This window comes from Stegastes partitus, unplaced genomic scaffold, assembly GCF_000690725.1.
Source record: "Stegastes partitus isolate 25-593 unplaced genomic scaffold, Stegastes_partitus-1.0.2 Scaffold324, whole genome shotgun sequence".
NCBI lineage: Eukaryota > Metazoa > Chordata > Actinopteri > Pomacentridae > Stegastes > Stegastes partitus.
The window spans coordinates 274,059-286,932 of record NW_007578055.1 but is presented as its reverse complement, the minus strand read 5'-3'; the positions used below and the strand labels follow the sequence as shown (position 1 = coordinate 286,932).

At 44.9% G+C, this 12,874-nt stretch overlaps 1 protein-coding gene across 3 annotated transcripts in view; it reads left to right on the top strand.

Moving 5' to 3' along the window:
• Nucleotides 1-2,109: 2,109 nt before the first annotated feature.
• LOC103358658 (thyroid hormone receptor alpha) overlaps nucleotides 2,110-12,874 on the top strand; it is a 35,985-nt gene continuing 25,220 nt past the window's right edge. For 2 of the 3 annotated variants that reach the window (XM_008283709.1, XM_008283708.1), the window contains exon 1: nucleotides 2,110-2,208. In XM_008283709.1, coding sequence (XP_008281931.1) covers nucleotides 2,162-2,208 — 47 coding nt within the window. In that variant the 5' untranslated portion in view covers nucleotides 2,110-2,161. Of the gene's footprint in view, nucleotides 2,209-11,648; nucleotides 11,855-12,874 lie in introns of those variants that run through there. The other variant, XM_008283710.1, reaches the window with a different exon arrangement.

The following is a 12,874-nucleotide window of genomic DNA, read 5'->3' as shown; positions in this document are numbered from 1 at the left end:
TTTTTTTTCCTAACAATGGGAAAGCCATCTTGTCTGAACAAACTTTATTGAAACTATCACTGGACAAAGCTGAGCAGGGGGTTGGTGGTCATTTAATCGGTTTGTTCGGTGAGAAATTTGATCAGGTTTGTTAACAAAACCTCCAAAAGCTGACCCTGCTAACTTGCTACAACCGATAAACAACACCTTGTACACTTGTACAAGTGTGTCGGCGTAAATCGAGTATTCTGATCGCAGGGCGAGCTGAACCGAACGTCTCGTGCCGAACAATCCAGAATAGATGCACATAATGTTCCACCTTTATTAAGTACACGTATCGGCATTCGACCCAAAAAAACAACAACAGAATCAATCCGAAAACTGTCATATAGCAGCTCAAATCTGTAAAATGTATTGTTGTTTTTAAAATTTTTTTACAAAATATGGGCAGAATAAACATAGACGAGTCTAAAAGACAACTGATGGACTGTTTTGAACAGTCAGCAGGTCTGTTTTCTGCCACAGTCTTAAGTCCCGTCACTGCATTCACTCGTCTTTCTAGCGAGGCTGCAGAATAAGAGAACAAATCACATATTAATTACATTCAGAATGTGCCTTGTGATGAAAAGGCTGCAACCTGGCACAGAAGATTTAATTTGGCCTTGTTGCTATCTGCGCCGTCTAATTTTAGAGACTTAAAAAAAAAAAGCTGAAAAAAAAAAACACCCAGTGGAACTTGCGGAGTGCAATTTAGCCTAAATTCCTTGCAGAGGACTTGTAAGTAGCTTATAGTAAATTAGATTTGGCTGGTGTGTGTTACCTGTAATAGATGCAGGATTGCGGCGGCGAAAGAAGCACAGGGAACACAGAGGGTTGCATTGTGGGAGCAGATTGCGAGGTCTGACTCGACATGTAATGAGGGAATTAAAGAAGGAACAGGGCTAAAGAGTCCGACCTCTGAAGCATGATTTGATTTCTTGTCACTTTTTTCTGCGTTTCGTACACGGAGATCTTTGGATCAATTAACCTAATTTCTTGTTTTTTTTCCTGAGTAAAGCCTGTTTGGTTGCTGTTGTGCTCGAATTATTCAGTCTGTAGGTCAGACGTACGGAAGACAAAAGGCGACAAAATTGTTCAAAAATGAAGAATGGCATGTATGAGATAATGTTTGAATTAGAGAAATGGCTAACTGTATAAACAAAATGCGTTTGTAGGCATTTACGTTATCGTTTATAAAAACACTCTGGTCTCCCTGAAGATGACAAGCTAATTGATAATTAGCTAGTACTAGCATGCTCACAGGGTGAACATAACAGCACTTTAATCAGTTCAACGCCCTCAAAAGTTCAATAACTACCAAGAATTTCCACGAAAGCGCAGTTTTGACGCATCAGCACGACATCTCGATTCGTCTCAATCCAATAAAGAAAATCCAAAACCGCAATCGGAATATCTTTGGTGCTTTTCATGATTGCTGTAGCGTTTACAGATGATTGTCAGTTCAGTCAGAAAATAATCAGCAGATTGGCTCAGAGCGAAACAAATTGTTCCCGTCTGGCCTGAGGTTTGCACCACTGTTTGATTTTATCGTGACGGCTCCGATTGAGGTGTTTCCGTAAAACCCCCCTCACGTTACCGAATAATCTGGACGTGGTTCAGACTTAGATCCCAGATCAGGTTTCTCTTGTCAGGAGGGGTGAAGCCCGGGGGGTTAATTAGCCTTCAGCGTGAGCCCGGACTGGAAGGGTTTCCTCGGGTCACGGCTTGTGTAAGTCCAACCTCAGAAGAACCCAACCTGCTTTTGTTAAATCCCACCGTCTGATTACAGTATTAGATGTAAATACAGCAGAGTTGGGAAATAAATGCACAGAATTTAATGTGCAAAACCTCTGATGTTGTTATTCTACATGTTGACAGAGAAGAAGTCGTTCATGTGAGCGTGTTGAATTAAAATGCAGCGTGATATTTCATTTCCTTAATGTCACCGTGTTCTCTCTCTCTTTCTGCCCCTGCAGCTCTCCATCCTTCCCGTCGTGCTCCTTCCAGCCAATCGCTGCCCACACTCTCAGATGGTGGACCACTGAACGGGCTGCCGGCGAATGCTGAGCAGGCTGGCGCGTTCGGGGTCCGCCTCATTGTCCTGTGATTGGCCGCTGGACGGGACTGAGGCTGAGTGGAACCAATGTCCAACAAGCAGGATAGCAATTCGTCGGAGGGAGACGAGAAAGGGTGAGACGGGAGGGAGGGAGGGAGGCGGTGTGTGTTAATGTGTGTGAGAGAGAGACAGTGTGATGGACTGTACATCTGACTGTGTGTGTGCATCCATCTTTGATGTAAACATGAAAGGAAAGCAGAGATTTGGCAGAGGACAGATGAAAGAACAGCTACAGGCGTGGATGGATGGATGGATGTAAAATAGACAAGTGCACTTTTTATTTTATTTTTTTAAGCAATGAAAATGATGAATAAAATAAAAATAAGATCCACGCTGGGATGTGGTCCAGCTGTGCAGAGGGGAGGGTTACAGCATTTTATTTTTTTTACGTAAAAAGGCAAGAACACTGTGTCACGCTGCCATCTGCGCTCCCTACGATGCTCACACAGACGCCCTCACACTTCATTAAATAAACTCAATTTAAACCCACCGTCCAGCTCATCGTTCACCCATGAAGCCTCAAAAAGTGTGCAGCGACAGATAAACTAAACCGACATGATTCAATTTATGCAAAATGCTTAAAAGAAACAATGAGTAAATAAACTCGAGCCGCTGCTGCTGCTGCGTCGCTCAATAAAGCTGCCAGAGTTCTTCTCAATGAATTAACACGAAGCTGCACCGGAGCCCGTGTTTAATCAATTAGCCTCACAAGTTGCTCCTACCACCTACCTACCTACCCAGCTAGCTGGCTGTTGATATGTGCATGAGCGTGGTTATGCAGATATGCAGCGTGTGTGTGTGTGTGTGAGTGTGTGTTCATATGCATGCGGCGTACGTGTGGATTAGCGGAGTGGAGAGGGCTGGATTAGGAGCAGCGAGGGCAGATGGAGCCACAGAAAGCAGAGGACAGCTCAGGACGCCTCAATATGTGACATCGACGGGGGATTGTCGGCGTCGGCGTGTGTGCGCATGCGTGTGTGTGTGTGTGTGTGTGTGTGTGTGTCACCGAGCATGCACGTGTTCTTGCGAGCGCTGCCTCATGCCCTGACCCCTCCCCTCTGTGGTTTCTGAGTCACGGAGCGTTCTTGATGCAAAACGCTGCACACTCGATTTCACGTAGCCCCGAGTCGTCAGGGCCGCCGAAATAGAAATCCTGTGTTTGTTTGTCAGAATTAACTGCAGCCTGTGAATATTTCAGCAGACAGTCGGCTCTCACCGATGCAATTCAATTAACATCTAAATAGAAGGATTGCATCTGTAAGTGTGTGTTTTGGCCTGTTGATGTGCTTTTAGGGGCTTTGTGTTGCAAATGAGAGGCTTGTATTTTGTTGCGCTTAAGAGTATCCCCGTATGTTTTCATAGTGGAATACTAATCAGCCTGTTCCAAAGGGTAGTAATAGTTTTTCATAGGTGATGAATCCGATATCAGACCCTTTTATATCCCTCATAAGAGTACACGTTTCAGTGTTTGTACGTGAAAAGGAGAAAATGAGGTGAAGGTATTAATAGTTAATTAAATGTTTGCGGCACGCTGAGCCGGTGTAACACGAGTTGGTGAATAATTGATGCTGTATGATATAGTTTGTGAAAGTTTAACAGGAGGATTCGAACACCGACTGTGTTTACGTGCGTAGATGCTGAAAACGTGCCGACATCAATGTTTCAAAACGACAATGTTTCAGTTGTCCTGCGATCGACTGGCCACGTGTCACCATAAGTCGGCTGGAATGGACTCCAGGACCCCCGTGACCCCCTACAGGATAATATGGTGGATGGATTAAATTTCTTATAACAAACGTTGATCTTTAGTATCGTTACGTAATTGCTCTGCCGTGGCATCAGTGGTTGTTGGCTCCAGTCATTGGTCGGCTACAGTCGGTACTAAACAGGCAGCAGAACCAGACGGGGTTAAAAGGCCCAAAGTATGGGGATACAGCACAATGCATAAACACCAGAAGAGGAAAAATGCAACTAAACTCACAAGTACTTTACATCTTTCATTCAAAAAAACAACAACAACAGAGCGAGCCCTTCTCCCATTGGTCACCACAGCCTCAGGCGGGAGAGGCCGTTCATCTCCCCATTGGTCAGTTTTGATAACGCGCCTGCTGTCAGTCACTCAGCAGCGGCCAATCAGGTTACAGTACCTGTTCTGGAATTAGGAAAAAGAAAAAAGAAGAACGATGATGAACAGGGAGGTCGGCTTCCCTCCTGCTCCCTGTGCTCACATCTGCTGCACATTGTTCCCAATGAACAGTCAAGCTGCAGCGTTAAAATCTTGGTTTTGCAAACGTTGTCTGACAAACCGACAGCTTATGACGACAGCTGTAGCCGCACAAAGTTAAAGATCAGCTATATGATACCAGAAAACGATTTGCTTTGTTAATATTTAGCCAGTTTGCATATTTAGACAGTTGGCACGTGCCAGCCAGACCTAACGTCACCCTCGCTCCCACTGCCCTTTCCTCCCCTATACCATATCCTCCTCCACTATCTCCCCCTGCCTTCCTCCTGTACGAGAGCACGAGGACCTGCTGGAACGAGGTTGTTTGGATCGCAGAAACAAACAGCTAGCAGACGCTGAAGACATGTTTGCTGAACTCTGTTAGAACTGCTGACTCCACCTTTAAGCAGCGTCACGGTTTCTTTTCCAAGGTGAACGAGGATCTCAGTCAAAACAAGCTCTTCAGTGTTTTCTTGACGCGGCGGCTGAATTCGCAACGAAGCCCCGACAAACACTTGATTCTTGATTTTCATGCAGCCGCGTCCTCGCCTGTTTTGGACGTAATCATTTCTGATGCAAAGAGCGGCGCGCGCTCCAGATCGCAAAGCTGATTTCATTTCTGCTCAAGGACCAAAACACACTGATGGCGCCACTCGTTCGGTGCACTTCAACAGTCGGACTCCGGGCCATTATAAAGAGCCTCCGTGTGGGGTTGTTATCGCCACGGAAACATTGCATTGGACTGTTATTTTCAGCTCTTTTCATGCATTCAATTCCAGTCAATCAACTTCAATGTATGTAGCGTCTGATTGTCTCACTGAAAATCGTCTTCTATCAAAATTAAGCCAAAACTGTTCATACAAAGGTGCGAGAATTTAAAGAAAAAGAGGCGTTTGTGTATAAGAATAGTTGCTTTGTTATTGTTTCGGTACAACAACCTGTTTAAATAGCCTTAGATATATCTTCCCACTTATTTTGTCTTTGTTTTGCGTTAAGGATAGATTTGTGAAAAAGCGGCCGGATGGGTTCACCCAGTGGCTACAGGCCCAGAGTCAGCAGATCCCAAAGCGGGAGAATAAATAAATTGAAGCTGACTGGAGCCAATTATTCACGTATCAGTGAATGTTTATTTCCAGTCTTTTCTTTGACACTTCAGTCTGACCCACCCAGACTTGTGAAAGGGTGCCGGTCCAACGCAAAAGGTCAATCCTGCTGCCAAACTCTTGACTTTCCTCAGACCTTGTGGGAGATAAGAAGGAGCTTCATTATTCTAGTTTATGCTTCCTCACGTCCTCTGTCCTCCCAGAAATCATTCCATCATGGAGGATCTTCTGATTCCTTGCGTGCACCTTGAGGAGACGAGGAGGAAAGACCGGCGTGTCCTACATAGTGTTTGATTTAACAGTCGACACATCAGTGCACCACTTTATAAGACTGGAACGACGGGTTTCTCTTTCGGCACCTTCTGGTCCTCCATAATCGCGTCGCATCTTATTCACACGTCCTCGACGTGAGTGAAGGAAGTGACACGTCGCTCTAATGCAAAACACCAAAAGTCTCCAGAGTGGCTCTTTTTTCATTCCAAGCACAAGGAATAGAACAAGAAGTCTGCTGTTATTGCTTCCTGTCTGTCAGGTCAGGTCGTGTGTTTTTTGGTTGTTTTCCATTAAGAACAAAGATACCAAACACTGCAGGAGGAGTGCTTCGACGACTGCTCACCTCCCAGAGTTTGGAAGATGGACGTAATCCATAATGATATATGGAGGAAAAAAAAACCTTCTGTCCTTAAAATGATCCTTCTCTGATCAAACAGTCGACTGTTTAACAAATTAAGAATTATAGTTCAGTCAACAGAACCTGAGGTATTTCTGCGTTAGCCATCAGCTGCAAAGTTTGCTGATTAGCAATGAGTACGATTAGTCGGCTAAACGATTAAAATGTTGCTCCCTTCGCTCGTCAGCACCAGAAATACTAATGCTACTACTACGAGCAAAGCACAAATACTTAGCTGTCATGTGTATGCTCACCTGCAGGGGGTTTTAAATGCTGTTTTTAAAATCGTATTGGTAAATCGTAGGGGTGGGACTTTAACACATTAATTACGATTAATTAATTACAACAAAAATAACGCGTTTAAAGAATTCGTCGCTATCCAGGACTGCTAGCGCTAACGGCTCCGGCGGTTTCTGTGCTCGCTGCTTTGCATTCAGGCGGTACCGTCAGCTTGATGTGCTTCGGTGGGATGCTAATTTATTTTTTTGCACACGTTGCATAAAACCACGCTCTCGTCAAGGCTTCCATCAGGCAGTTTTTTAAAATGAAACTTGCCCTCCATCGGTCCAAGCGACGCGATCTCATCAGATTCCTCCATGTTTGTTGTTGTTAGCGTAGCGCTGACGCATCTCGTGCATCATGTGATTGGTGGACCATGAAATCGGATGCTGACAAACGTTCCGTGTTGTCTGGATGCGAACTGCGATTAAATGCATTAATTTTTTAATGCATTATTTTTGTTGTAATTAGTTAATCGTAGTTAACGCTTTAAAGTATATCAGGGGTGGGACTTTAACACGTTATTTTTGCGTTCATTGTAAATTGTGTTCGATTTGAGACTAATCAACTAGTCTAGCTAATATAGCAGCCAATACAGTCCATGTTTTGACTGCACAGCTTCAGATTTTTACAAATTCGTTGCCTTGTTGCCCAACAGTCTGCCTCAGGTAACATCTGACTTCCATCTGACCTACCAGCTCCCTCTGGAGCCACATTAGGTTTTATTCAGCTTTTTTTCCCTCATAAGCTGTAGCGCTCCTCAACACCTGTGAGCAGACTCCGGGATGTAAAATCGATAGAGTTTCCTTTCAGAGCTCCCAGGACAGAACAACACACTGAGATTTTGACCAGAGCACTGCTGCATAATGCAGTGACTCCCGAAGGGCGGCTCCGGGGACACTCAGCGGAGAGGGTTTCCAGAAATCAAATATAAGTTAAATGCTGCTCCTACATATTGTATTTTAACCTATATTGAATTACTGTTGGTTGTTTTTGTGGGCTCTTTTTGCCTTTATGATTTAATAGGCCTATGTTTCAACCACCTCTGGGGTCAGGAGTCTTTGGTGTTTTCTGGGTCGGGGGCTGACAAGTTTGGGAACCCTGTCTTGAAGTCAGGTAGAGTGTAGGTGGAGCAGGTAGACGCTGATGCACTTCACTGTTTGCTCTATTACAGCCCCATCTTGTAACGAACACAATCCCTGGCAACAGTGATTTTTTTCCAGTCCGCCGCCACAAATCAAGCGGGCCTTGGTACACACCTGTCAACACCCGACCACATGGCCGCACATGACTGCCCCCCCGACACCCACAGGCGTATATACATTAACTGCTGGCTTCATGTAATAGCGGCGGGATGATGTAACGTGGCGATAGTCGAAGGCAGACTTTCTCCTCAATGAAATTTAATGCCTGTCATTTAATTTTAGCATGACGGTCCTCCATCACATGGAAGCGTGTGCACTCTTTGAACCAAATCGGCTATAAAAAGCCACTATGTAAATCAGTTTTTAACGTCCCCTCTGGTTACTGCTTGTCTTCACTCCGGAGCTGCGAACGCAAGAAAAGGCCAAGAACGTCTTTGGCGTAACCGCGGAGCTCACCGGCGGCCTGCAGCGGGGCCAAACGCAGAGAGGGTTTATGGCGGCGGTGCCAGCCTGATAACCTCTCCCTTAACATTCGTAAGACCGAGCAGGTGGTGGCGGATTACAGTCGAGCATTTTTCCATTGACAGAGGCAGAAGGAGAAAGTTTGCGCTTTGAAGTTCCAGATTGCGCGCCGTATAGAGAGCATGCCATGAGGTCTACATTCAGGAACCGTATACCGTACTGAGGTGGAGCCGTAAACGTGGTATCTAAGTCAGCTCAGGAAGTTTGGCTCATATTAACGGGACATCTGACAGCTGTGCCGTGGAGAACATTCTGATCGGCTCCCTTTTAAAAAGACGGCATCGCCGCTCTGAAACCTCCACGCTGCGGGCTTTAGGTTCAAAACGTTAAGGCCAAGCTCCTCCAGAGCCACAGACGACAGGACGCAGTTGTTATTCCAGGCGTAGCTGCACTCATCACGACAGGCAAAGTGAATTGCAAGTGCAAGAATGGGTGGAGTGCCACTTTATGGACACTCTGCAGAGGAAATGCAGTGCTATTCTGTACAAGTTAACCTTTAAGAGTAATTCATAACAGCTGAACTGGTTGACATCACTTGAAGATACACATGTATGCCAGATGCGTTGCTTGTGCAGTTCATAAATATGGCACGTATACAGGACTGGACTTATTAATTTGCCACTCTGGACTGAAGTAGTTGGACGTCACTGGAAGTCCATCCATCAGTGGTGAGCACATCCAGAGATACAGCCAAATAATTCCTGAACAAGTGCTGGGGTTATTTTTTTGTTTGTACAGGGCAGGCACAAGTAAAATGTTTAAACATCTTATTTTCTGCAGCATATTCATAAACACAAGTTCAAATCTGCTCGTTGGATCACGACAAGGAGAAGATCTCTGTGTGGATTCTCAATCATCCAGGTCATCCTAGGAGAGGCAGTAAAAAAGCAACTGGACTTCTCTTTTAGGTTCTTGAAGATGTTTCAACTCCCATCCAAGAGGCCTCTTCACTTCAGTTCTAGCCGACTGATGGGGGAGTCTCAGATGTATACAGTCACTCCCAGCTCCCATGTCTAATGGCCCATTAGCCACGGCCAGTTGCTTCTTACCGAAGCTCCTAAAGATATAGGAAGAGGAAGAAGAAGTTGCTTTCCAGTCTGTTTCTGCCTCACTCTCCTAATCGACACATCTGGGTGAGTCATCGCAAATGGCTCGCCACGTTTCAAGTGTTTCCAATTGCGGATGGATGACAAATTAAAGGCAAAGTCGACATCAAGCGTCTAAATAAGGTGTTCAGCCGCCGGAACAGCTTCAGTGCACCTTGGCATTGATTCGCCAAGAGTCTGGAGGCATGAGCGCCATCCTTCCAGAAGATATTCCCTCATTTGACGTTTTGATGGTGGCGGTGGCGAGAGAGCTGAGAAACCGTCTCATAAGAAATTCCTGAAAATAGATATTACTTTGCAGACTTAACAAGCTTAGATTCTGCTCTTTCTCGTGATAAAATATTAATGTTACATTGCATATATATTAACATAGATATTAACCAATTTTAAGCATTTTTTAAACTGATAATGAGCAGCCTTATTACGTTGACATTGTTCCATGTCTTAATAAAACTGATTTCAAAGCAGTCACAAGACTTAAGTCACTCCAACAGCTTACATCATGTGATACAGGCTACTCTACTGAAACAGACAAGTAGCCAATAGCCTGCAGGGATTCTTTAAAGAGCACTCCAGCTCTGGCCGGTAGGCATTAGGCCTCACAAGAGACTTCCTCGTGGTGGCACTTGGCTAGCTAACCTTCCACAATGGTCAACGCAGAACTGCCTGTAGTCCAATGCTGTGTCCGAAATCACCCACTATACCCCACATAGCGCCATTTTGTAGTCCTGTCCGAATGTTAAGTCAAAAAAGTTCCACCCTATATAGTGCACTCAATATATCAAATGAAATGTAGCATACAGCCAATGGTTCACTAACCAAGCAATATGGACCATCATGCATTGCGCGTAAGGAAATGCTAACGAGAGTGCTAAAACTTGTCATTAAATTCTAAGTAATTTCCCGTTTATGTTATGTTAGATTTAAAATTTTCTTAGCTATGCAATAAACTATGAATTTGATGTGTTTGCAGGATGCTACTACGGCACAAATCGCAGCTAGCAGGCGACGTAATTAATAGCTCGAAATGTTGCTTTGCCGAGGTGCTCCCTTCATAGTTCACTACATAGTGGTCTCTATATAGTTAGTAGGGAGTGAGCGGATGATTTTGGACACAGCCCAAGTGACTTTCTCCTCGGGTTGTTAGAGGTGCCACCTGGTGGTGCAACCAGGTACTACAGCTAATCTACTTTATATTTTCTGACATGCATGTCCTTCATCCTTTATTTGGTAAGATATTCTCATTGGTTACAGTATTAATGGCATGTAATCCATCCATCCATCATCTATACAATCCTCACTAAGGGTCGCGGGGTGCTGGAGTCTATCCCAGCTGAAGAACAAATTAACGAATTACGCAGCTGTGTGTAGGTTGCAGCTATGATTAAATATATAAAAAATAAATGTGCTGCACCTCAGGGCAAAGAAATGCTTTGAGAGCAACTCTCAGCAAAAGACAAAACCAGGGATGTGAATTTAGACCCAAAGCACGTCCGTCGGGGCACAAAGGGTTAATGGATAATTACGCAGCACTAATTCTGTCCCACTTACCGCTAGTGTTTGTAACCAAGAAACAATTATTATGGTTTTTTTTTTTGGGTCACTATCAAACGTCCTGCCAGCAGCTAAAAGGACATAATCGCTCCCACTTGATGTTTAATGTTAAACAACTGCAGTAAAAGTTGTGTTGCACTGAAGAAAACTTTACTGCAACTGGAAAAAAAACAACAACTGGGAATAATTAGTGAATGAAAGCCATATTTCAGCCTTCAGAGAAGAAAAATGTGAGCGTACAGGTAACACTGGGACACTTATTTGAGAGTTTACGGTCCTGACTTGTCGTGCAGCCGTTCTGTCAGCGGTCACTCGGCTGCAACCCTCGAGGTAGTTTCACTTCCAGCTGTAAGTGCGGCTTTCACAACAACATGCGATGATTCCACGCGGAGCAGAAAGAGATCAAAGAGCAGTCTAATTCAATTGATGAGCTATCAAGCATCTCTGTCCTCATAAGACTTCACTCAGCGGCACTGGGAACACCACATCAGACTAGTGTTACGCAATCGAGTTAGCATTAAAGCCTAAATGAGTTTAGATGTGGAGAGTGTTCTCCCTGGAGAAAAAATGAAATGTAAGAAAATACAAAGAGGGCACGAGGAGAGAGTAAAGTGACAGGAATCATAGGTGAAGAGGAAGATGGAATAAAAAAGAGCAGGAGGGGTTGTACGAGGTAGCATGACGAGGTGTGTTGTGATAACAGAGAGCGTGTCACCGGGGGGAGGATCCACACATGCAGACAGACGAGGAGGGAGGAGGCGAGGGAGGCTGGACCAGAGCAGCCAGAGGGAGGGAGGAAGGAGGTGACGGGAGGGGAGGTTGGCCGTCCCTCCCAGCAGCCAGTCTGAGGCTGAGCGCTACTATTGCCACAGATACCTCAGCTGATAGCTCCAGCTCTTACTGTACTCGGCTGGGATCGACCGGCGCGCTCTGGTCACTGCGAGCTTGTTTTTGTTTTGTTTTTTTTTTAAACCGCCGCTCATCTGAACCAGACTGCGCACAGGACACGTGCACTCCAATCCTTGGGAAGCTGGAAACAGCAGAAAGAGCTGCCGGGTTGCAATCGCCTCAGTAAATCCTGCAACATGCATATCTTACAGCCGTACTGCATCAACAGGTTGGAGTTGAATGTGTTTGTCTGTGTCTGTTGGAAGTGGGAGCAGGTCTTCTTAGTTCATATCATAAAGTCTGGACTGTGTGTGTGTTGAAGTCGCTACAAGGGGATGGACTGTGTTTGAGTTCATTGCTCTTGAATTCATAGAAATAATTCACAAATCGGATTTCCAAATGACAGTCACATTAACTTACTTTCATCTCGCAGAAGTCTGGAGCTCCTGCGACATCTTAATCCTTTAATTGTTCACATGATTTCTGAAGTTCTTTTCGTTCTTTTTCCGCTAAAGTGATTAAGGAAGGAAGCCCCCCTACTAACTGCATTATGTTTTATTGATGGAGATTTATAAAGCAAACATGGTGCCGTGTGAGCGCAGCAGCAGCAGCAGCAGCAGGAGGAGGAGGAGGGTCTGGAGCGCGGCAGTCAGCTGATGGAAACGTGCCGGCGTTCCTTCTTTTTTTTTTTTGGTTGTTGTTATGTTTTTTCATTGTGGCAGGAAGCGTTGTGCACGTGAGGGGTCCCATAAACCGAGCTCGCTTTAAAGTAAATCCGTTGTCAAAACCACATCACAGCATCTTCCGGACTGCTGCTGCCCTCAGGACGGACGGACGGACGGACGCGACTGGTGTCTGTGACGGCAGCGTTTGTTCAGCTCGTAGTGACACGTGTTCACAAGAGGGTGAACTTCAGCAGCAATTCGTTGGAGGTTTTATGTAATCATGGCAGCATCCAAAGCGGTACAAAAAGTTAACTGAAGTTGAATTAATACTCTTTAATTACAACAAGGGGGGTCGACTGATTATTAGATCAGATGTTCAGCATCTCTCCTATTATTGGTGTCATTATTTTTCACTAAGCAACAGAATAAATTCAATTAATATAGAAATGTTTGGCTCAGATGCTGATGCCTCTCTATCTGGAGCCGCTTTGAGTGGTTACACATCAGCCAATCAAACCACTGAAGGGAGCATTTTGAAAAAATGGCGTTAAATGAAACATTCCTAAAACATAAATGAGCAAAGT